The sequence below is a fragment of the Adiantum capillus-veneris genome, chromosome 23 (genome assembly GCF_014529385.1).
Source record: "Adiantum capillus-veneris isolate H3 chromosome 23, ASM1452938v2, whole genome shotgun sequence".
NCBI lineage: Eukaryota > Viridiplantae > Streptophyta > Polypodiopsida > Polypodiales > Pteridaceae > Adiantum > Adiantum capillus-veneris.
The window spans coordinates 67885339-67910312 of record NC_140953.1 but is presented as its reverse complement, the minus strand read 5'-3'; the positions used below and the strand labels follow the sequence as shown (position 1 = coordinate 67910312).

At 44.7% G+C, this 24974-nt stretch overlaps 2 protein-coding genes across 3 annotated transcripts in view; one reads left to right on the top strand and one right to left on the bottom strand.

Annotated features, from left to right (window-relative positions):
- The window catches only part of LOC147427914 (U11/U12 small nuclear ribonucleoprotein), an 81734-nt gene extending 76694 nt beyond the window's left edge, over nucleotides 1-5040 (top strand). For both annotated transcript variants that reach the window (XM_086497385.1, XM_086497384.1), the window contains 3 exons: nucleotides 4303-4343; nucleotides 4423-4543; nucleotides 4624-5040. In XM_086497385.1, coding sequence (XP_086353511.1) covers nucleotides 4303-4343; nucleotides 4423-4510 — 129 coding nt within the window. In that variant the 3' untranslated portion in view covers nucleotides 4511-4543; nucleotides 4624-5040. The remainder of the gene's footprint in view (nucleotides 1-4302; nucleotides 4344-4422; nucleotides 4544-4623) is intronic.
- A 2209-nt stretch (nucleotides 5041-7249) lies between these two features.
- NDHT (Chaperone DnaJ-domain superfamily protein) lies at nucleotides 7250-23251 on the bottom strand. The gene is made up of 2 exons (XM_086497608.1): nucleotides 22889-23251; nucleotides 7250-7770 (listed from the first exon to the last, which is right to left on the bottom strand). The coding sequence occupies exons 1-2, from the start codon at nucleotides 23194-23196 to the stop codon at nucleotides 7353-7355; spliced, it is 726 nt and encodes a 241-aa protein (XP_086353734.1). The 5' UTR covers nucleotides 23197-23251; the 3' UTR covers nucleotides 7250-7352.
- Nucleotides 23252-24974: the final 1723 nt, after the last annotated feature.

Below are 24974 nucleotides of genomic sequence, written 5' to 3'. Positions count from 1 at the left end.
CAATCTCTGAGCCTATCCTGGACAAAAGGGTAGGTACTCCCTCCTCAAACCAGGAAAGCAGACGGAGATGGAAAGGTTTGCCTCCTCTACCAGATCATCTGTAGCTGGGTCAAAACCATGGCTCCACTATCGAAAGTGGGCTTGAACTGCTCGGATGGCCAAGGGGCTCATCGCGATGACCTTGGACGCCATCTCGGAAGTCTCGAACTCTATCTGATAGTAGCCGCGTCCGAGGAACTGAACATCCAAGATCTTGCCCACCTCTGCGAGAAGGCGGACCTGGAGAAGATCGCGTAGCTCTCCTGTGCTGGGTCTGGTGCCGAGAATTTTGCAGATGACGGAAGTCGCCTGAAGGCGTTCCACCTCTGCGGCTAGGCTCGCTTGCTCTGTTGAATGGTGGGCTCAGCAGGGTCGGGCGAGGGGACTTCACTGGTGTCCCTTTGTGGCAGAGCTTGAGCCTCCATCTGTGTCTACTGCTATGAAGAAGAGGCGGAGAAGCGTTGGTGAACGGAAATTCTCTTGCTGGACCGAGCATGTCGAGAGTGTTGTCGAGGTCAGTCGAGCAGGAATGGAGAGGCGAAGGATTAGGGGCAGCGGTGGGTAGGACAGCGGGATAGGCGGGGAGGTGGGCGAGTATCGGCAAGGCAGCGGGCAGGGCAGGGCGCGATGGCAAGCAGGGGGCGGGAGGGGAGCAAGGGGCGCAATGGCGAGCAGGGGACGGGGGGGGGGGGGGGAGAACAACAGCGCGAGCAGTCTTGCCTTAGTGCACACAGTTCATAAAGTCATTCCGCGAAATACTATCAACCCGTCAGTATCCCTAAAATCTCAAAGAGAAATTAGTGACTTTATTCAATCTAGGAAATTTGTGACAAAGGAGTGGAGTGACTTCCCTCTTGTGTAGTTTGCACCGCACCAGTTTCAACCTGCTGATTCATTGGTAACTTTTGGCATAGACACTCCTAATAGCCCAAAAGCTTCAAGGTGCAGCTCTCTCTAAAGTGAATTTGTGAGGTTCTCCTCCATCCACTTTGCATCGAGGGCCAAAAAGTACCCTAGAGCAAATTATCCTTAGTAAGAAGTGCTTCCTATGCAATGAAACTACCTAGGCTGGGTACTAATGATCTCTATGGGAACACTCCCCAGTGCGTGTCGAAGGAGGCAGTGGAAGATTCAATGAAGACAAGAACTGGCTCATGATCCGGTGGACACACTGCCTCCTTTTTACCCTTGCCCACACCTATATGGTCCCAACTGTCTACCAGGTCAGCCAGGCGCCAGCACCCACGACTAGGAAAAATAGGGAGGTAGTAGGTAAAGGCACCAGAGGACTGGGAAAAAAGGCAAGCAAGGCTTGGAAAAACGCCCCCAACCTATGGGAGCCTTGGCTAAACACATCCCGACATGGGAAAACAACCTCACACTGGCAGGGCACAGCCACAAAATATCCCTCACTCTCTAACACGTGTCCCTGGGAGAACCAATTGAAGGAATCCAGAAGATGCCAAAACTCTACCAGTGCCTACACCTAGCAAACACTGGTTGTGCTCATGTGCAACCAAAGGGGATGCAACTATGCTAAAGTGCCTGGTCATGCACGTCATGCGCACAAAAATGCCAAAACACTTCCTAGGCTGTCCTAAACCCTTGAAGTAGGAGTTAGCTTGTCCACATGCACATAGGGTTAGGTGTGCATGTGACAATTGTTGTACGCTTATTATATGTCGAGAGGAGGCATTCTTGATCCGGAGATGCAGAGTGGCACATTGCTTTGGCCAAGCTCATAGTCCAAGGTTTGTTTGTTGGGGCTGAGCCTTGGTATCAATTTTTGTACCATGCCTTATTTCATGTCATTCCTCGGTTTGGGTCTATCGAGCGTGATGGATCTTGGTGCACAACAATTCGTTTTATTTTTATTGAGGCCCCGTAGGATATGTCCCATAGGTCAGCTTTCATGCGTTGAGGATATGGTCGACTACGCACTATGCATTGATTTGACAAAGACCTTGATGCTTGAAAGAGCTTGAGAGGAAGCCCTTGATATGGAATGCATCTGTCATGGACCATGAGGGTCGGCAGCTTGGCAAGAGGACTCACATTAATTGGGCTAGATAGGAGCTTGGTCCATAAGCGTCTCTACGTAGCTGGTCTAAGGCCTCCTTGCGAAATATGGATTTTATTGGCAATGTTTATGGGATCCTACCTGGGGTTGCTACCCTGAAGCTAGAGATTGTTGTTGCTATTCTTGCTGATTGGTGTACCATGATTAGAGGACAGACTAGCCATCTCATGAGGGGTGGTTGTTCTTTGTCCCCTCTGGCTGGCAATTGTTGCTTGACATGGGACTCTTGTTTTTGACATTGCTTCGACTGGTCATCTTGGACACCATCTATGGCTAGCCTTTTTTAGCAGGATAGTATGTCATGCTTTCTATTGTGGGTGCTCCTCAATGCAATGTGCAAGAAATCTCACTCCAAACATAGAAATGAACATAGTAGAGCAATATGGAACAAGCGAGACCAATCATCAAATGACTGGACAGTAGACTCCAAACACAATAGAACTCGACTAACTCATGAACAGGTACAGACTTTGGCTGGCAACACACTCAGCTCCAAGCCCAGGACTCACGGGTACAATGAGGGTGTCGAGGTTCCGATTGTGCAGGGAGAGTGCAGATGTGCAAGTGTTAGAAACACTCATAGAACGGCTATAATGCCCATGACAACTAAAACCAACTGAGCATATATACAACCATAAAGGGCAGCCAATGGCTACTACAAATATCTCTGCCAGTCCAGCTACTCCTATCTCCGAACTATGGTAGCGGTGAACTGGCCACGTTGTCCACTAGACCACCACTCCCTGTGCCTGCCACGTATCACTACCTAGGCAAGAGTCCACCTAATTTGAAACCAAGACCAACTGTAACTGCTGTCCAGTGCAAGTGCCATTGTAGCCTTGCTACACCTTTCAGGGTGTGGTACCGCTTGACAAGCAGCCTACACAGACTTTCACTATTTGAGTAGTGTGTTCCCTTGGGAAGCGCTCTTGTGTTGATCCTGTTTTCCCCATAGAGAAGGCAGCTCTGTGGAGATTATGGATTTGGGATGAAGTCCCCTTTGGTTTGGGATCTTGGTGAGTGGCAGTAGCCTGCCTTCTAAGCAAACTGATGGGGAGTCGGTCTCCTTATTTGAGTACATTGTTGGCATTGGGAAGCGGACCCTTCTGAGGAGTAGCACCTTATGGTTGCCCGCGTCGGTTGAGGCACTGGACTCAACAACAACTCTCTGACTTTTAAGTTACAATTTTGGTCATGCATTTGAAGCCTTAGGGTCAGCCGCCAGATATCTTCATGTGGATGATTGCACATATAGGACTCCACATTGGCTCTTGGGCCACATGTGTTGGCCATGACCCAACTTGTTAGCAATATACTACACAGCAGGAGGAGACCTGATTTCATTGCTTTGGATATGCACAGCCGGTTTGGCGGGCAGTATGTTGTTTGCTTATCAGAGTTGGCATCTATGATGGGTTTGTGAAGTGGGGGTGGTTGCATGGCTATTGCGGTTTCTAGGGCCCATCTTTGGGCTACAGACAAAGCTCTCTTGATGTGCTTCGACCCACTGTGCATCAGTTTGATCTACATCCACAAGATACAGTTTGTACCCAATTTATTGCATTAGATTACGGGATTATGGGAAGGCTCAATGTGCTCACATCCTAGGCTCATCGCCTTTCCCAACATTTACTACCTTCACTGCTATGTGGTCAGAGTTGTTGTTCACTCTTCGTAGCCAATGGGATACATCTGCAGACTCCTCCAAGGCAAGGGAGCAGCATAGACACTCTTTTCTTTGACTATAGGCATGGTCTTCAGTAATTTTTCAGTCTGGATCAGGGATGCATTACATGGCCTTATGCACCTCTTGGTGGTTTATACCGCTATGTCACCATGATGTACAGCTAGCACTCACACTGTACTCCTTCAATTTGTATTTCCTCTAGGAGATCGGCCCATTGAACGTCTCTTATGCACAATATATGCAGCACCGGGGAGAGAGAGAGAGAGAGAGAGAGAGAGAAGAAGAAGAGAGTTTTAACGTCGTAGGAAACTATCCCGAGAGAGAGAGAGAGAGAGAGAGAGAGAGAGAGAGAGAGAGATTGTATTAACGTCGTTTAGAGGCCAACTTGACCTATAGGACAGATCAGATACATCTTGATTACATTTTCTAGGCATCCATGCCATAAAATCATAGAGAGAGAGAGAGAGAGAGAGAGTCTTGTATGGACATTATGTAGGTCCGAAGATTTTGGGACAGCTTTATACTACCTGGTGGCAGGTAGGGAGTTTAACATTGTCAAGAGGAAGCAATTTTTCATGTAGTGCTGCTGCCTCTTATTTTGTCTATGTATTGACAGTCGTATACCCAGTCATTGGGTGCAACCGCCTCCACCAGCTGATACTATCTGGGGTTCTTGCCTAGTGACTGAGAATCAAAACCCTTAATTGAAAATGCAACTGCTGGAGGCCGTTTGCAAGGTTAAGCATTTGCCCACTTTTGCCATTAAGTAGTTCTCACATTTATTTCTTGATTCTGAGATAATTACTTTTGGTGGCAGGATATTTCTTGGTGGCATGGTGGAAAAGAACAGCCAGCAATCCTTTGTTCTTTGTAACAGTGTATTTTCTATGCTACAAGCAACTTTGTTTGTTTGTGCTGCTGATACCCGGGCCTACCCTCCAGCAAATTTGGAGCATGAAAGAAGCAACTTGCTTATTGTATTAGGTACAAGATTGAGAGATTAGCATGTAAATTGTCTTTGTTCGAGTAGAAACCTTTGAGTCAAACTTGCCAGGGCCAATTGGCACCTCAAAGAGCAAAGACTCATATCTTAATGTCTCTCTACAAACACTAAAGCAAACCCCAAGATGAACTTGAATCCAAGGTGAGAAAATTGCATTCTTGCGTGCTTGATACTACATGAATCTCTTGGGGACTAGCGATGTTTTATATTCAAACAAGATCGTTTACGCCACCCTCTGTCACCCAGTCACCAAGAAATGATCATATTGACACAATCCATCTTAATACTAGTTCTATAATTGAACACTTTAATATCCTATTTTCATTCCAATTCATCGCATATATTTTATGCTCTAGAAACACATTTTTCATCTCTTGCTCACAATCTGGTTAGGTTATGAGGTAAAAGAAAGTGGCAAATTTTCTTCATGCCAAAATACAGAGTATTAAGAAATAGATGAGAACTTTATCAAAATTTGAAGCTCTTTTGTGAAAAATCTCATAAATTGCTCATTTCTTTAAAGAATTGGTTTTTTAATGTTTGCAAAGTTTATTTAATGAATTTTGTGTTTGCTATTTTATAAAGCTCACACAAATTTTCAATAATTATTGTCTTATGCACTGAAGTATATATATGACATTACAAGTTGTGATTACATTAAAAATTGGTTTTATTTTGCGTACATATGAATATAAAGATGGCTAGCTAGACCTACACAACTTTGCATAATTTGATATACTTTTATAGCACAACTTTTGAAAATGGGAAGAATTTTATATGCACTATTGATTTAATATACTCTCAAAAGAATTTTACGACACATGAAAATAGGAAATAAAACTATAAATAGTTATCTTAGATTCTCTATTAAGCTTATGCCACCAATTTTTCTAAATGTCGATTGCAGTTTTGCAGGAGTACATTTCATTTTGGACCCAAAATTGCAAGGATTCATTTTTTCGGTATGCTATGATAAACAGTTCGCAATTCTTTCTTGAGTATTTTTTTGTTGCTTACAGCATTTCAACGTTATTGTTAAAAAGGAGGAGTGTTTTGATTTGATACCAAACTAGAGAAGTAATTGTTCATGCCACCCTCAAGAATGTGTGGGTGTGTGGGTGTTTGTGTGTGTGTGTGTGTGTGTGTGTGTGAGAGAGGGAGAGAGAGAGTGCCACCTCCTTCAATGTCTTCACATATATCGATTTATTGGGCCCCCAAATAAAAGAGACTGACCAATCTTCATTCAACATGCACTCTAGAAAATTTCGTCCAGGTGCTTTTGATTCTTCGTAAACAAAAACATACAAAAAATATGCTTTGCCAATTTATAGGTGTGCTTTCATTTCATCCCGACTTCCAGATCCATCAATAGTTACATAAACAAGCATACAACTAGAATTTATTATTTTCGTGGTGAACAAAAGTTGTTAGAAACCTCACGTGATAGAATGGTGATAGACCTTAGATGTACATTTTGGACATCAAAGATCATAATATTAAAGTGTAAATAATCCACAAAAGGGCGGGCCAGAGGTAGTGTTGCTTGTTGAAGGGCTCTATGGCCTGAGTTTTCTTTAGCTCACCAGCACCATTCACATAGCATTCTCTTCTACCAACAAGATGTGGATAAAGCTATTTTCAACCTTCCACAAAATCAATACATTTTTGCAATAGAGCTTCAACAAGCCATGAGCTCACAAATCCCTGTAGCCATCTTCCATAGTTGACAAAACAGCTCGTTGCTCAACTTAGCAGTTCCATATGGCTCAGAAGAAAGTTTGTCAACGGCTCACCTCTCTCTTTCTCCTTTGTGAATGAGAAGACTTCTTCATCCTTAAGATGTGCCCAAATGTTCTACAAGGCAAGATGTACATTATACTCCAGGATGTTTTTGGCAGGGGTGTATGCTGAGGGAGTTTCAGCCCATGTACAACAGACTAACTACCCTTCAATTATCCCCCCCTCTCTCTCTTAACCGGAGATAAAGGCAGTGCCAACGTCTGTCTCCAGATGCCTTGTTCAATGGATCCATAGAGAGCAATGTTTACCTTGCTCGAGCGTTAACCACATCAATGCCATTTGACAACATCAGTTAGATAAAAGTTTCATATACACGGCTTAACTGTCAAACCGACGGTAAACGCCACGACATTCCATTTTGTGGCAGTAGACTAAGGCATCCGTCAACAGGATCTTACCTCTGTCCAGGACTGCATACTTACTAGATTGATTCAAGTCCACCGACAGTAAACTCCAGAACATCCCATTTTGTGGCAGTAGACTAAGGCATCCGTTACAGGATCTTACCACTGTTCAGGACTGTATACTTACTAGATTGATTCAAGTCCCAAAAGCTTCCGACCTCTATTTTTTAATGAGAGATCTAGAGAGAGACTCAATTACAGGTTAAAATAGACAGAATAGACAGATGACAAGAGAGTGGCCAAGGTCAGGATGGTACGTACTTAATCAGTAAGAGAACTGGTCAATTATCAATGAATGTGTTCTATACAATTTACAGCTTGAAGCAAACCCTTTTGCTCTTAGTGGTGCTTAAAGAAGGCAACATAGAAAATGACCATCAAAGAGAAAACAAAGGCAAATCCATCAAAGAAGAGCCCTGCCATCATTTGAGGACTGAAATCGATGTACTCACTATCACCTGTAGCCTTCGCTATAACTTTGGTCTCAAAGCCAGGCCCCTGCAGAGTTTCCGCAGCTTCATATGGCCATACAAACCCACCTCCTTGTTGGCTAGATATTTGTTGTGCAAGGGTCCAGTCGTAGATTTTTCTCTCTTCGGTACTGCTCAGAACATCATAAGCTTTTTGTAACTTGAAAAAGTTTTTGGCGGCTTCATCTGCCGGCAAGCTTGTTGTATCCGGATGATAAAGCTTTGACAACTTCCTATAGGCAGTCTTGATCCCTTCGGAGTCTACATCCGGCCGAACACCCAGGAATCTGCAGCGCAAGAAATATTCAAGGCTTCAATGAAAAGATATTGTTGAGAACAAATTGTTAAGGTGAGCCACCTACACAGCAAGGACCAAACTTGCAAAGACTGGATCACCTTCAACTGATGAAATTGTGGTTCGAAGTAATAAGTCTATTGTAGAGATGGACAGGACCATGCTCGAGCATCTCGAGTTACATTGGTCTTTGTAGACCGAGGCTGTTGCCATTGCCCTTCACATAACTGTCCCTATACAACTTCACTTTCTTGACAGACTCCATTTGAGGCGTACTTTCACCGATTACTGATGTGGTGAGCTGCTTGCTGACTGTGCAAACTTATGATGTGGTAGGCTGATGATGTGGCAGGCTGACAACATAGCTGGTGACGCAGCAAGCTGATGATGTGGCAGGCTGCATGACGCTTACGTGGCCGCTTGCATGGGTAGGTATCCACATATGGCAGTTGTTGCATGGAGACTATTTAAGAAGTTATCTACTTACAAGTGGCTCAGTTGCCAGAGGAGCTAACTGACAAGTGGGTCAGTGGCTTAAGAAACTTGGGCTAGGTTCAGACTGTGCCGATGCGCAACAACTACAACGGTTGAAGGGTGTGCATCCTTGTTAGCAAGTAGAGATTGGTGGAAAAACCAGCCTTCCTTTTCCAGACCCACCAGAAAGTTGGGCGGCTTTCCTGTTCCACAAGATTTTCAACGAGAAATGCAGACAGCATCTGTGCACACAACGGGTATTGAATGGATCGAGCTGCAGCTGTACTCTGATTGGTTTTAGCATGAATTTGTCAGGTTCCAATGAAGTGAGAATGCACCATGGTGTGTGAATTGCAGCAGTGTGCAAGTTATGCGGCTTGCAGACATCTCTCGCGAAGTCTGAACACGGCCTTACTGATTTCAATTTGAAGGCTTCAAGAAACTTGTAACTGAGTATTAGAAGGAAATTTTGTCAGGTAGAGAGCACACTGTACTCTTGAAAGAGATCTTTCTACCTTTGCATCAATTGTGCAGATTCTATCATATCACTTCTTACATCTTTTCGGTCAGCACATGAGGTTGGGAGTACCTTGCAACTTGTACGAGGCAGACCCCCAGAAGTCTTTTGCTTTGGAGAAGACTCTGTTGAACCTTCATTTCTCACAGTTCCCTTCCCTTCAGGCACTGATTGCTCACATGTAGCAGCTTCGAGATGAGCTTGCCATGTGTGGCAAGTAATCACTTCTCTGGATATGACTACTAGATTTGTTGACCAAGCTTCCTCTCATTACGATTCTCTCTACCAGTCACTTGTTTCCTCTGCTCATCCTATCACGTGTGAGGATTTTCTACCTGCCTTGCAACGGATTTTTGACGTCTGGCACTGCCGCGGGAGATACAACTTTAGCAGCTCCTATGGTGATGAAGCTATTCCACAAGGTCAGCAAGTACCGCTACTTAGCGAAATCGACCTAATGTTACCTGTACTTATTGTGGAAGAAATGGACATACAGCAGCTAGATGTTATCCCACACGGTGTGATCATCGCAAAGATGCGTATGCCGATGATTCACCTAAGACCGAGACAGCTTCTACCCCTACTGCTCCCAATGCCCTCAGCCAAAAAATCGGTTGCGGGGATTCCCTTCAGCCTCTTCATTTACCCTTTACCATCTTCCTATTGTCAGTTCCTTTGGACTTTGAGTGTTGCCGATTTCTTCTCGACTGCAGCAGCCTTTGTTCTTTGGAGGGTACCTCTCCACCTGCTTTGCCTTAGCCAATGAGGTATGATACGCTCACCTTTAGCACTTCCATTTCATTCTCCAACGCAACTTGTTACATTTTTTAGCCACTTTCTACAACTTCCATGTGGGCCTTTATGCGTGCAACCTCTACTATGATCGTCGTCACTTGACATTGGACGGCTCATTTTTGTTCTCCAGATTTGTCAGGACTCCCACATTTTCCTCAACAACTTCTCAACATCTGCCATTGAGGGAGGGGAGTTACAGCTTTATGTTCACCTTCCAGATTCTTCACTCCTGCTTACAGTCTTTCACTCGTGCACACGCCGTTGGTCCCCCTTTCACCCTCCTGGTAGGGATTCTAGACACACACATGGTTTGCTCCACGCATTTTGCCCGTTTTCTCTTTTTTCTCATTTATGAATTTTTGGTGGGTGTTGGGTATTTTTGGAGGTTTTGCTCGACCTACCTCTAGCACACTTAATATGTGCTTTCAAGGTAGAAGACAAGAGGCGTGCATGACGAAGTGGCTGAGTTCTATTCCGAGAAGCATTGGCCCCTCAACCAGACGAGCCTCACAGTATTTCTTTATTCCATAAGACCGAAGTCGAAGTTACAACTCAGAGAGCCATACTCTCCCTTTGAGTCATCCACACAAGACTTGGTCTATGCTTTAATGGCACCCCTGGTCTCTCTTTTGTCGGCAGGGGTCCGAGAGCAACCCCCAAAAATGACTTAAAGCACCAAAGTCAATAGGTATCAACAGCTGATGCACAAAAGCACCAAAAATATCAATGCTTTCATCACTCGCGCCCAAAAAGCTAGCATGTGTCCATGATGCCACGTTGGCGCATCCGTATGGGCCACGTTAGCCGCATTTCATACTGGTGTCAGCTCATACTAGGTCCTCCATTTGAGTCCAGCTCTAGCTCGGTCTTCCTCCTCTCTTCTGATCTGGTACAAGCATGCCACGTGTCACAAATTGACAACATGGCATGGCCTAACGTGGCAGAACCCAGCCCAAGGGCTTAAACCCTATTAGCAAGAAGCAGAAGAAGTTTTACCAACTTGCAGATTATGGCCGAGAGGCCCAGCAAGGGTTAGGATTAAAAACCTAACCTCTCCCAACTTGAAAACCAGGTCAAGGGGCCTAAACCCTGTAAAATAAAGCAAGGACCCCTTCTAGCGTAAAAAGTGATGACCTGGCACTGCTATACGAACGTTCCACGAATCGCTCTGACTGCTGGCGTGACAATACGTAAGGCCTAAACTTGCAGATTATGGCCGAGAGGCCTAGAAAGGGTTAGGATTAAAAACCTAACCTCTCCCAACTTGCAAAACCAGGTCGAGGGGCCTAAACCCTGTAAAATAAAGAAAGGACCACTTCTTGCGTAAAAAGTGATGACTTGGCACTGCTATACGAACGTTCCACGAATCGCGCAGACTATTGGCGTGACAATACGTACGGCCCAACGGCCCGCATTTACGGAGACATCCAACAGGGTGCTAGCTTTGGGGTCTGGAGCTTTTGAACGCTAGAGCTTTTCATAGCAGGGCTTTTCCCTGTATGCTTTTGGCCAAGGGCCTTTATAAGTGTGCCCAAGGCCTCAATCTCAACAGATTAGCATACGAGAGAGAGGACCCTCGAACATTGTACTCTTGCAAAGTAAGAATTAAGAAATACCGGAAGGGGTGCCAATCTTTGGGGCCAATGCATCTTGGCTTAGAACTCTGTCGTGCCGTGTCGACTCTCCTCTTCCCTCTGTCCCTCTATTCAAGTTTATTCAGTTGTTTGCAATTCCCTCACGTGTGTTGCATTTGATCTTTGTCTTATCTAGGCCTACCTACATGGACACTTACTTGTCCTACGGATTACAATGTGCTATTGGACAAATTCGGATATCATCACATCAGTTGGAAATTGAGACTTGCCAATATCAAGGCATTTCAGCTAAGGCCACGTTGTGTCAGCTATGTCAAAGAGAGCCGGAGAGAGCTTCATTGTATATGCCACTGTACACCATACTATGAGCTACGTGGCCGCTTGCACTGCCTCTTTAGAGAGGGTTTTCTGCCTCTTTAGAGAGGGTTTTGGGCCTCTATCTGAGTTATGAGATACGAGGATCAAAGATGTCTTGGCCTCTATCTATTGGAGATTCAGTGATATCGAGCAGGGTTATTGAGAGAGAGAGAGAGAGAGAGAGAGAGAGAGAGAGAGAGAGAGAGGCTCACACCCAGAGACACACTGGCACACCCACAGACAAACCACAATGTCCTTCCATCCAAAGATTGAGCAAAGATGAGACCAGCCAGAGAGGGCCAGAGAGGAGAGATACAAGGCACATCACTAGCAAAGGTATACTGAGTGATTGAGAAGCAGAGCTAGGGAGATCCAGGAGGCCCAGGATGATGTTAAAGTTTTAGCATATAAAGCGAATAGCCCAATGTGATCCCAATATTATCACGTGACACATCTAACCCTATGTGCACGTGGACAAGCTACACCATGACCAGGGTTCAATTCAGTCCAATCAATCTAGAATAGGAAGTGATCTAGCACTTTTGTGAGTGTTCGCAAACCGTGCATGTCCAGACACTTAGATTAGATGCATATCCTCCGGTTGCACACAGCATGATCATCAGCATTCCCATTAGAATCCATCAAGGGAATTTTACAGTGCATTAAACCTACTTTCCCTATTTTTGACATTTTTCACTTATTTATTAAGTGACTTTTGTTGGGAAGTAGGTAGGGCAATTTTGCTAATGAAACATATAAGCAAACGGAAGTTAGCACTTTCTGGCAGAAGAAGAAGCAGGAGCACCTTGCTCAACAGGCAACTTCTCAGCAAAACCCCACAGAGACCTAGCGTTTTGCAAGAGACTGCAACACCTAGCGTTTTTGGACCAGATCAGCCAGTGTTTTTGGTCTTGCAAATTCCTGGCGACGACAAGAAGCAGAAGAGTCCTAGAGTTAGCAGATTCTCCACAGCCAGACAATTTCAGCCCTAACGTTTTTGCATCTGCAAGGCACTTCAACGTTTTTGCAGATCTTCGCAACAGAATCCCCACAAGCATCAGGGTTTTCAGTTTTCAGCAGTCAATACCCACAATAGAACCACCGAACCTCGCTGATCTCACCTTCCCGCAGCAGATCCTCGCCGCACAGTCAGATCCAACGCAATTTGCAGTTTCAGCCCAGAAAACGCAGATTTCAGCATCTGCGTTTTCAACGCGTCGTCGTTGCCATCGACATAGAGTCAAACTTCAGCAGATAAAGATTTCAGCCCATCTCGTCGTCCTCCTCATCGTCGTCGACATCGTCGGCAAGTCCAAGCATTCTAGAGATTTGTGCAATCATAAGTAGATCGCTCTCGCCATAGAGAATGGGGCCTTCAGAGGAGGGTTTGACAACATTCTGGTGTCGTATTCTTCTCTCTCTATCTCTCAGTCTCAGTACCTTCATTCACAGTGTTCATCCACTTTGTTTGTGTCCATTGCACTCTCTCACTAAAGGAACGGAAGGCTCTCCCTTCCGTAAGTAAAAAGAACCCTTGAGCACAGTTCGGAGCACTCATCTTAAGCAAAGTTCAACATTCACTTCCGTTGCACCTTACATTGGTATCACAGCTTTGGCAGTGTTCTGTATCACTCAAGGAAAGAACCACAAGAACCACTGAATTTTTTTTGTTTGTTGAGGTCGCACGTAACCCAAGTTCTCTTGAGTGTCAATTCCTAATCGTGTTTTTGAAGAGTGACACGAAACCCAAGAAAGAAGGGCTTGTCCAGCCTCCCCTTGTTTCTCTTTTCACTCATTGAGAGCGGACCGTGCACTTAGCGACCGGCCAATCGACGTGAGGTGGGAAAAAGCAACCTTGGTGTGAGCACAAGGCCGCCAAGGGGTGCACCCGCGGAAAAGAGCAGAACTCGGGTGAAGAGAATATCCTTCTCTAACACAGATTGCAAGCGAAAAAAGAACCTCAAGAATCCAAGAACCCCAAGAACCAAGACCCCCAAGAACCCAAGTTCCTCGTGAACTTAAGAACCCAAGACCACAAGAATCCAAGACTTCAGTGGATGGTCATCACTCAAAGCGGAATGGATACTTCGCTGGGAGGCGGTGAGCATGGGAGTGGCGAAGAAGAGTTTTCCTGACCAGGCAATATTTCCGACCCTTCCCCATCTACACCAAAGATTGCACCACATCCTATGGAGCTTTTCGACAAGATGGTGATGGACATGAAGTTAGAACGCGAAGCACGAAAAGTAGAAAGAAAGACAGGACACAAATAAAGAATGGCAGCCATAGAGCATGAGCACAAGCAAGCACGCTTAGAAGCCGAAGAAAGAAAAGCAGAATTTGATCGGGAGAACAAAGCAAGAAAAGAAATAAACGACCAACACATGAAAGAGATGTTGCGACTTTTTTCTCAAGTACAGGCACACATGCAAGAGATTCGGGAAACGGAGACTCTCTCAGCCTCTTCTTCTCCAAAGCATGACACACACGATTTGCATGATGATAAGCATGATGAATTGCATGATTATGATAAGCATGACAAATTGCATTATAATGACAAACATGATGATTTGCATGATGATCAAGATGTGATTTCTCACAAGCATGATGAATTGCATGAAGATGATGTGATTGTTCACAAGAATGATGGGTTAGTTGATGCTTTTTCTAGTGAAGCTAACCTCATTGCACATTCGATCAAACACGAAGAACCGATCTTGGCTCTCGAGCTTAGGTCCAAGGAACCCCCACAGGAAGTACTATGTGTTCGAATGATTAGTCAGCACGCATTGTTCGAGTGTTTCATTCGTGATCATTTCCTATATTTTAGTCAGCGTCCTTATGTGACCCTGTTAGGTGCAACGGAATGAATGTTGAACTTTGCTCAAGATGAGTGCTCCGAACTGTGCTCAAGGTTCCTTTTACTTACGGAAGGGAGAGCCTTCCGTTCCTTTAGTGAGAGACTGCAATGGACACAAACAAAGTGAATGGACACAGTGAATGGAAGTGCATGAGACTGAGAGATAGAGAAGAGAATACGACACCAAAGACGTAAAACCCTCCTCCGAAGGCCCCACTCTCTATGGCGAGAGCGGTCTACTTATGATTACACAAATCTCTACAATGCTTGGACTTGCCGACGATGTCGACGACAATGAGGACGACGACGAGACGGGCTGAAATCTGAAAACTCTAAGGGCTGAAATCTGCAAATCTTTATCTGCTGAATTCTGACTCTATGTCGATGACGATGTCGATGGCGACGAGACGACGACGCGCTGAAAACACAGATGCTGAAATCTGCGTTTACCGGGCTGAAACTGTAAACCTTGCGGAAACTGACCGTGCGGCGAGGAACTGCTGCGAGAAGGTGAGATCTGCGAGGTTCGGGGGTTCTTTTGCGATGTCTAAAGGCTGAAAACTGAAAACGCTGGTGTTGCTTGAGGTTCCGTCGCGGTAATCTGCAAAACGCTGAAGTTGGTCTGCAAATAGAAAGCGCTAGGGCTGAATCTTGTGCTTTTGCAAAAACGCTAGGCTTCTGCTGTATCTTGCTGTCGCCAGGTTGGTCTGCGATGCAAAACGCTGGGGCTGATCTGCAATGGAGAAAAACGTTGGCTTTCCTTGGCTGAAAACGCTAAGTCTCCTGCCCGGGGGGGGGGGTCTTGCTGAGAAGTTGCCTGTTGAGCAAGGTGCTCTTGCTCCCTCTTCTGCCAATTAGTGCTAGCCTAGGTTTGCTTATATACAAACTTACTCAATTTGCCCTACCTACTTTCCAACAAAAGTCACTTAAAAATAATAAGTGAAAAATGTCAAAAATAGGGAAAATATGCTAAATGCACTAGAAAATTCCCCTGAAGGATTCTGATGGATTCTGATGGGAATGCTTATGATCATGCTGTGTGCAACCAGAGGATATGCATCTACACTAAGTGATTGGTCATACACGGTCTGCGAACAGACTCACAAAAGTGCCAGATCACTTGCTAATCTAAACTGACTGGACTGAACTGAATCCTTGTTATGCTGTAGCTTGTCCACGGACACATAGGGTTGGATGTGTCATGTGACATCCCCTCCTTTTCAAAGTGAGGTACTGGTACCAAACTGTATGGCGTCGAGGGAGATCGCCAATAGCATCCGGAATCCTGGAAGGACTCTTCGCCGGCCCACTCTGATGTGTGGGTCGTGCGGTACTTTAACTTCATAAAGGTCTGCAACGCTTGCTTCTTTGGGCCGCGCCAAAAGCGACACAAAGTCGTCTGTGGCTCCTTCGATGCTTCCACTTCGTCTAGAGTCATGCTTCTTTCGTCTTCAAGAATCTCCATGGCTGAACATTCCTGAAACCATTTCCAACACAAAACCATGAACATACCTATTCCATGTAAAGTGAGTGGAAAAAATATTGTCTTCCTCAAGGACTATGCATGCAATGTAGATGAACAAAGAGACGGAGTGCTAAACCGTTCATCACACACACGCAAACAATGAGATCGAATCTTGTCATGCTAATCTAAATCAATCAACTGTGGCAAAACACAATGGAAATGCCCACGCTTGGTGCTCATACTTTTATGTGCTCTTTCTACAACTGTGTCGTGCCAAGGAAGAGACATGGAATGTGACTTCCTTGAATGCATACTTTTCAGCTTTTTATGATCAATCCGCATACAACTGTGCTCATTCATGAGTGAAACGTGCTCAACGTACAATATGTCATGCCTAGGAAAAGGGATCGCATAAAGTATAAGGTGCAGTGGAATGAATGTTATTCTTTCTCAAGATGAGTGTTTCATAATTTGCTCAAGGTTCCTTTTAGTTCTTATGGAAGGGAGAGCCTTCCCTTCTTAATGGAGAGTGCTATGATCAGGAACCAAGTGAGTGGACACTGTGTGTGCAAGTGTATGAGACTGAGAGATAGAGAGAAGAGAGATACGACACCAAAGACGTAAAACCCTCCTCCGAAGGCCCCACTCTCGTCGGCAAGAGTGGTCTACTATTGATTGCACAAAGTGGTACAATGTCGATGCATGCGGCAGATGCAAATCTAGACTATGTCGACAATGACGACACAGCAATGGCGAGGCCAACAACTGGGCTAAAACTGAAGGCTTCTAACTGCTGTCCAAAATCGCTCACTCCTGAGATCTGCCGCAACTGAATTGCTGAAATTGGGGACTGACCTTGTGTTGCTGAAAAACGCAAATTTGGGCTGAGAAAAACGTTGAGATTAGCTGTGTTTTGGATGCTGAAATTGCTGCTTAACTGCTACGGTTCAAGGCTGAAAACGCTGAGATTGGCAGCCTACTGGCGATCATGCAAACGCTAGGTACAAGGGGGCTCCAGTTCGGCATCTGCTGGAAAAACGCCAAGGGTAAGGGAGAGGCTGTCGATGAAGAAAAAACGCTAGGGAACTGTGTGAGTGGAATCGCCAAGGGTCCTTGGAGAGTCTTGCTGAGAGAAGGGGAAACCTGTCGCCAATGGCCTGTTGTTCTCCTTGCTCATCTGCCATTTAGTGCTAACTTTGGTTTGCTTATATATTTTCTTACCCAAATTGCCCTACCTACTTTTGTTGGAAAGTCACTTAAATTAATAAGTGAAAAATGCCAAAAATAGGTAAAATAGGCTAAATGCACTAGAAAAATCCCCTAACTGATTCTAATGGATTCTGATGGGAATGCTTATGATCATGCTGTGTGCAATCAGAGGATATGCATCTATACTAAGTGACTGGGCATGCACGGTCTACGAATAGACTCACAAAAAGTGCCAGATCACTTCTAATCTAGACTGACTCGACTGACAGAAACCCTGTTATGGTGTAGCTTGTCCACGGACACACAGGGTTGAATGTGTCGCGTGACATCCCCTCCTTTTTAAAGTAAGGTACTGGTACTGAGCTACATGGCTTCCTTGTAGTCTGCCAACAACTCTGGATAATCCTTGAAAAACTCTTCATCGACCCACACCGCTTCGTGGGTTCCTCGATCCTTGAACTTCAAAAAGTATTGTCTCACTTGCTTCTTCTAACCATGGCAAAACCGATGCAACAACACTTGCTTCGGCTCCATGACTTCAGCTTCATCGATGATCTCTAGTTCTTCTTCTTCCGAAATGTCCTTTGGAGGTGGTCCCTGAAACACTTTCAACCAAGAAACATGGAAAACGTTGTGCATTGACCATGAGTTAGGCAACTGCAATTTCATTGAAACCTCATTTATCTTTTTAATGACTGGAAATGGACCATACATACGAAAAAACAACTTTGGACACTTCTTTCCAACTTGCTTAAGACGTTGCTTCATGATTCTTAAATACACCCAATCTCCTTCCTTGATCGAAACATCCTGACGATGCTTATTAGCCTGCCGTGAATAAGATTCCTGAGCCTTGCTTAGCCGAAGCTTCACACTCTCAGAAATCTCATCCAATGACTGACTTTCAGCATTGGCATCAGGCATTTGACTGACCGAGCGAGTCAAAAGTGACTGAAACGGACCGCCAAAAGCTGTCTCATACGGAGTTCAACCAATAGCAGAAGAAAAAGAGTCATTCAAAATAGCCTGTACCAATGGAAGATAGAGCTCCCACTGAGACTGCTGATCATGCACATATGACTTTAAAACATCAAAAGCCAATTGATTGTAAATTTCTGTTTGACCATCTGACTGTGGATGAAAAGCCGATGAAAAATTCAACTTAGTGCCAAAATTTTCAAAGAGTGCGCGCCGAAAATTGGACGTGAACTTAACATCCCTATCTGAAACAATTGATTTTGGCAAACCACAGAGGGGGTACCCATGCTTAATGCCATGGAGATTCTTAAAGAAGATGGACCTACGTCCATAGACGAAGTTAAGGCATTGAAGGAGCTACAAAAGACTTTGTGTCGCTTTCGGCACGGCCCAAAGAAGAAAGCGTTGTAGACCTTTATGAAGTTCAAGTATCGCATGACCCACGCAGCAAAGTGGGCCGGTGAAGAGTCCTTCCCAAGATTCCAGACGCTATTGGCGATCTCCCTCGACGCCATACAGTTCGGTACCAGTACCTCACTTTGAAAAGGAGGGGATGTCACGTGACACATCTAACCCTATGTGCACGTGGACAAGCTACAGCATGCCCAGGGTTCAGTTCAGTCAAGTCAGTCTAGAATAGGAAGTGATCTAGCACTTTTGTGAGTCTGTTCGCAGACCGTGTATGTCTAGACAATTAATTGGATGCACACAGCATGATCATCAGCATTCCCATCAGAATCCATCAAGGAAATTTTACAGTGCATTAAACTTATTTCCCTATTTTTGACATTTTTCACTTATTTATTAAGTGACTTTGTTAGGAACTAGGTAGGGCAGTTTTGCTAATGAAATATATAAGCAAACCAAAGTTAGCACTTTCTGGCAGAAGAGGCAACAGGAGCACCTTGCTCAACAGACAACTTCTCAACAGAACCCCACAAAGGCCTAGCATTTTGCAAGAAACTGCAACACCTAGCATTTTTGGACCAGATCAGCCATCGTTTTTGATCTTGCAAATTCCTGGCGAGCGCAAGAAGCAAAAGACTCCCAGCGTTAGCAGTTTCTCCACAGCCAGAATTTCAGCCCTAGCGTTTTTGCATCTGCAAGGCACTTCAGCGTTTTTGCAAATCTTCGAAACGGAATCCCCACAAGCATCAACGTTTTCAGTCTTCAGCAGTCAGTACCCACAATAGAACCCCCGAACCTCGCAGATCTCACCTTCCCACAGCAGATCCTCCGGTACGGTCAAATCCAGTGCCGTTTGTAGTTTCAGCGTGGAAAACGCAGATTTCAGCATCTGCGTTTTCAGCGCATCGTCGTCGCATCGTCGCCATCGACATAGAATCAAAATTCAGCAGATAAAGGTTTGCAGATTTCAGTCCGTCTCGTCGTCGTCCTCATTGTCGTCGACATCGTCAACAAGTCCAAGCATTGGATTTGTGCAATCATAAGTAGACCGCTCTCGCCATAGAGAGTTGGGCCTTCAGAGGAGGGTTTGACAACATTCTGGTGTCACATTCTTCTCTCTCTCTCTCTCTCAGTCTCAGTACCTTTATTCACAGTATTCATCCACTTTGTTTGTGTCCATTGCACTCTCTCACTAAAGGAACAGAAGGCTCTCCCTTCCGTAAGTAAAAGGAACCCTTGAGCACAGCTCGAAGCACTCATCTTGAGCAAAGTTCAAAATTCATTCCGCTGCACCTTACAAATATTTATTACGGCTTTAGGTACTTATTTGTCAAATCTTGGGTTGGGCAATTTGCTAAGGTGAGTAGCCCGCATTGTAAATCATCAATTATTCATTGCCAAGGTTGGTTGGTTCAAGAGTCTCTCTCTCTCTTCGAGCGCTTCCGCATCGTCAACTTTGGGATGGTATCTGAGCCTTGGTGGAGTTAAGCAACCATTGAGAAGAGCCCTGTAACTAGCATTTTCTCCCTCCCCTTTCCAACCTTGGCGTCCCCACCTCACCCCCCCCCCCCCCCCCCCCTCTCGTAGTGTTTTAGAACATTGGTTCTTGCTTGCGCTTTACTCGTCTTCTTCATGGCTGCCCCCCTACCTCGGTGATCCTGAGCGCAACAGCCCTTATCACTAGTGTTTTATAACGCTGGCTCTACCAGCGCCCGACGAGCAGCCTCGACAACAAAACGCTACACCCTTCTCGTACCTGCATTTCAAAATACCAAGCCACTCCACTATTTTCGACGCCTTCACACAGCGTTTTGATACGTTGTCTACCACCACCAAACCCCCCCCCCCCCCACACACACACATTTTCTCCTTGTTACCCTCAAGGTGCTTGCTACCAGCGTTTTAAAACGTTGCTCGTGGCCTTGCAATGGAGGTTGCCACAGGACTTCAAGGGAAGAAAAGTCGACTATCGTCAATTTGAGACAATGGGAGGTGCGGACCTAGGAGCACAAGTTTTTTTTTGGAGTGCAAGAAGGAATCAACCTTTCATTTCCAGATCTTGCAACTTCAACATGGCCCCCCCTCTGCTCAAGCGCCAGCCACAAACTAAACGGCGATAATTACGCCCATTGAAATTTGATGATGCAACTTTGGTTCACGTGGAAAGGCTTATGGGATATAGTTGATGGCTTGGAGCCCCGTCCTACGAGGGATCCCAGCAACAAGTACACTCACCTCCAGAATGATGAGCATCAAAAATCGTGAGTTGATTGGGATGCGAGCAATGTGAAGGCAATGTCGACCATTGCGAAATCTCTTACAAAGGAAATTTCCCCAGCCATACAGACTTTGAAACTGCCAATGATATGTGGTCCAAACTCGTCGGAATGTTTGATCAAGATTCTACTATGCGAGTGGTCACCCTTCTTGGATAGTTATTTGCCGTCAAGTTTCCGACCAGAAGTTCCATGCAGTCTTTTCTATGAAGGCTAAGGTTATTCATGATCAAGTATCGGCTATGAAAAGTGCTCTATCCACTACTCAATTAGTTGCTTGGGTACTCAAAAATTGCCTAAGGCGTAAGGAAGTGTCAAGGACACTCAGCTACAAATCACGAAGGAAAAGCTGGAATTTGATGATCTCAGCTCTTTTCACATTGAGGAGGAAGCCATGTTAATAACTCAAGGCAAAATTCAAATTTTTGACAAAGGTGGGATTCCAAAAAGAAGACCAATAGCCTTCGTTACAATTGTAGAAAGCGTGGTCATTTGTCTAGAGATTGCAGATCCAAAGGCAAAGACAAAAGCTCTACAAAGGACAAAGGTAAAGGCAAGCATAATGAGGAAAGCAGTGATAATGACTCAAGGAAGGACGGTAAGAAATCTCTTCGTGTTGGCAGAGACTACACTTGCATGGATTCCTGCCTTCTAGTCAAGTGAATATCGTTGCCGCCACTAGCTTCAACCAAGGAGAGGCTTGTGAGTGGCAAAGGGGCAAACAATGCTCCCTACAAATGATTTGGACCCATGTGTTGGAGTTCAAGTTATCAGTGTTTGAACCCATAGCCCGTGGGTCAAAGTTCAAGGCACATGCATCTGGCAAGGAACCAATCAGACGTATCTAAAACACTATGGTGAGTGCACCAATTCATTGTTGTTGATCGAATTATGAACTAGATGTGTTTCAAAGGAGTGTTTGGACGTGATGTGTTCACAGTTCACGAATGGAATTTCTTGGACATATTGAGGTCTACATTTCAACTTTCTTAAAGGCAACTGGTGCTCAAGATGGCATTCTTCTCCGGTGACAAATTCATACTAGCAAATCCGAGGTGTATCTAGCATGAGAGTTGTTGCTAGGGTGTCCATGATAGCTTCTTCATCGACTTGGACTCACCATTTATCTCCACTATGAGTTGCAGAGAGGGTTTTAAAGTTTGTAGCATCTCCAGTAAATAGCCCAACATGATCCCAATATTAATTTTGGCTTTAGGTATCTATTTTACTTATTTGTCAAGTCTTGGGTAGGGCAATTTGCTAAGGTGAGTATATAAACACACCTAGCCCCCATTGTAAACCATCAATTATTCATTGCCACGGTCGGTTAGTTCAAAAGACTCTCTCTCTCTCTGGTTGGTGGGCGCTTCCACATCATCAACTTTGACAAATGAGGGGATGCTCCCATCGACGGAGGTGGAGAGACATGGGAGACTCTTTGTGCAAACTCTCACCATAGAGGACATCGACACGATCATCCAGCGACAGATGCGAACCATCTCCGGTTTTGATACACATATCCACCATTTTGTATCTGTTCTCTGAAATACACATCCACTTTATGTATATGTACCTCTCAGGCTCCCAATACCCACCTTTTACAGCTCTAGTAGTGTTTCTGTTTAGTTAGTTTTTTTCTCTCTTTTTATCCAGACCTTGTATCAGATTCACCATGATATAGCTCTCTGGTCTCATAGGTCAATATGGCCTTTGGAAGAAGTTAATAAAACGTTTCATTTCATTTTTCTCTCTGCTACTGTCCTTTGCATTACATAAAAAACGACCATGGCAATTACACAAAATCGACCATGCTCAAAATACTGGATTAAAGGGAAAAACCCTCAAATCAACACACAAGAATAACCATGGGGAAACGTCCACATCTGTACACATACAAAAGGATAAAAATACAATGAGTGACAAAATGGCAGGAATGTTATCTGGCTAAAAGACACCTACAAAAAAAAATCGCATCCTCGCAATGTAAACAACTGATTAGAGCAGTATAAACTATCGTGACCTCAACTACCATCAAAAAAGTGAACCGATGAACAGATAAACTCGTGCACTCAAGAAGCTCTCACTCTCTCTAGTGCGTCAGTTTTAAATTTTAATGTGTGTGTGTGTGTGTGTGTGTGTGTGTGTGTGAGAGAGAGAGAGAGAGAGAGAGAGATACGCATAATGGGAGTCCAAAGGCGAATCGAAGGTACTAAGTAGCTCTTCGAGGAGGGATGTGCTTGAGCTGCCTGGGGAAGAAGATGGCTCCTCAGTTCCGAGCCAGCCTTCGTCGGGGGAGCTCCAATGAATGCGCGTGTCCTTCTCTGGCACCGGGTTCCACCCCTCCCTCCACTGGCATCTAGGAATGCCTCGACTCCTTCGCTGCTGTTGCTTCTGCCATCTCCCGCCAGCTCTCGAGCCCCTCCTCACAAACTGTAAGACAGGTACTCCCACAAGAAGGGACCTGTTCTCTACCGCTCCGTTCATTCTTGGCTATGGTTTAATGATTTACACAACGCAAGACCAAAATAGGTTGTCTATATGCACGAGGCGGTTCCCCTTGGACACAAAGTTGTATGGCCCTCGGGCAGTGGGATCGATAGTAAAGCATTGAAGCATGAATCTCGAGCCCAATCAACCAAAAACAGCGGCACCATAGAAACCCCCACTTTTCGAGTCCATAACCCCTCAATTGGCAATTTACGCTTGGTTGTCCAATGGGACAAACTAGAAGGTTATATTCTTAATGAAGGTAAGCACCTACATGTTGTACATTCTACTCCTTGGTCTTCATTCAAAGTCGTGTGGTAGTTAGTCCTCACGGTAGGATCCCCCACATTATAATGTTGTTGTAAGGGGAATCTAGAGAGATGTCCCTTCTCTTAGGCATGTGTTGGGAAGGCTTTGAGGTCTCTCGGGATTGTTCCTATGATGTTAAAAGTCTCTCTCTCTCTCTCTCTCTCTCTCTCTCTCTCTCTCTGTGTGTGTGTGTGTGTGTGTGTGTGTGTGTGTGTGTGTGTGGTGGAGTATTAATCTACATTCACAACTTGAACCAACAAATTCAAAAAGAGAAATGACAAAGAGGAATGAAAGTGAGTACAAACACTTTAAGGGGAGGTTTTGTTTTTTAAGGACTTATGACCAGTATACTAGTGTGTGTGTGTGTGTGTGTGTGTGTGTGTGTGTGTGTGTGTGTGCGCGCGCGTGTGTGTTTGTACCCACCCTAGCCCAGGCACCACACACAATGGGTCGGTAGTAGGTCCATTGTGTATGGGCCTACTACCTTATAAGAGAGATGAGACTCTCTTTCTGAAATAATAGTCCAGGCCACTTATGCCGAATGAGAGCTTGTATGATAGTGTTTCGGATCTAATTCTGATTAAATCCGTTATAGCAGTATTTTTTAACTAGTACAAATATCTCTTCCCAGGCCAAAGAGGGGGTAGATGAAGAGTAGCAGATTAAGTAAAGAAGGCCAATACAGGAGCAAATAGAGGCTTTGTATGGCCTATTGCTATTTCTTTTAATGAATTCTATGTGAGGTAGCTTAAGAAGATCCTTTCTCCAGATAAATCTAAGGTCATATCCACCTGTAGATGGGGAGTGAAGGGATATTGAAAGGTTAAGAAATTGGAGTGATTTGCAAAAGTCCCCAAAAAAAGTCGATTTATCTTGGAGGGAAGTAGGCTCAATTTTTGGGCGGTGGGGGTAAATTAGATCAATCTCATTAGAGAACATTCTATTGTTAATACTAAGCAGGTCATCCATATATCTAAAAGTATGATTAAATAGTGGAAGTTTTTTATGGTCAGTTTCCATGTTCTTAAGACACCATCTGTATTCAAAGAAAGCCAAGTAGATATTGCACATAAGTGGTGAGCAAGAGAAGCCCATAGGGATGCCAAGGCATTGTTTAAAGCAGCAACCACCTGAAATAATAGTGCAGTTATTCAACAACCAAGAAATATAGGAGCAAAGTTTTGATTCATTGAAGTGTAGAGGGTGTACGGAGTGAGATGCTTGAATCCATCTAGGTTTCTTGGATAGGGAGATAAAACGATACTTTCTCTTTTTAGCATTGGTAAAGGCTAAATTAATAACCTTGGCTAAAACAGTCTTAAGGCCGAGATCCTCATTAAGTGAAATTTTTTCGCAGCATTGTGTAATATGAGTTGTAAAGATGTGGAAGATATGTTAAGGAAGATCAAGTGTGACTTCTGTAGCGTTTTTTGTTAACCAGAAGGGATTATATTGGATATTTAGGA

What these genes read in the sequence shown, in the direction of transcription:
- NDHT (XM_086497608.1), bottom strand. Translation starts at nt 23,196, where the DNA reads ATGAACGGAGCGGTAGAGAACAGGTCCCTTCTTGTGGGAGTACCTGTC. An exon ending in CCTTTGGACTCCCATTATGC is followed by an intron (nt 7,771 to 22,888) that starts GTATCTCTCTCT and finishes CTTGCGCTGCAG; the next exon opens with ATTCCTGGGTGTTCGGCCGG.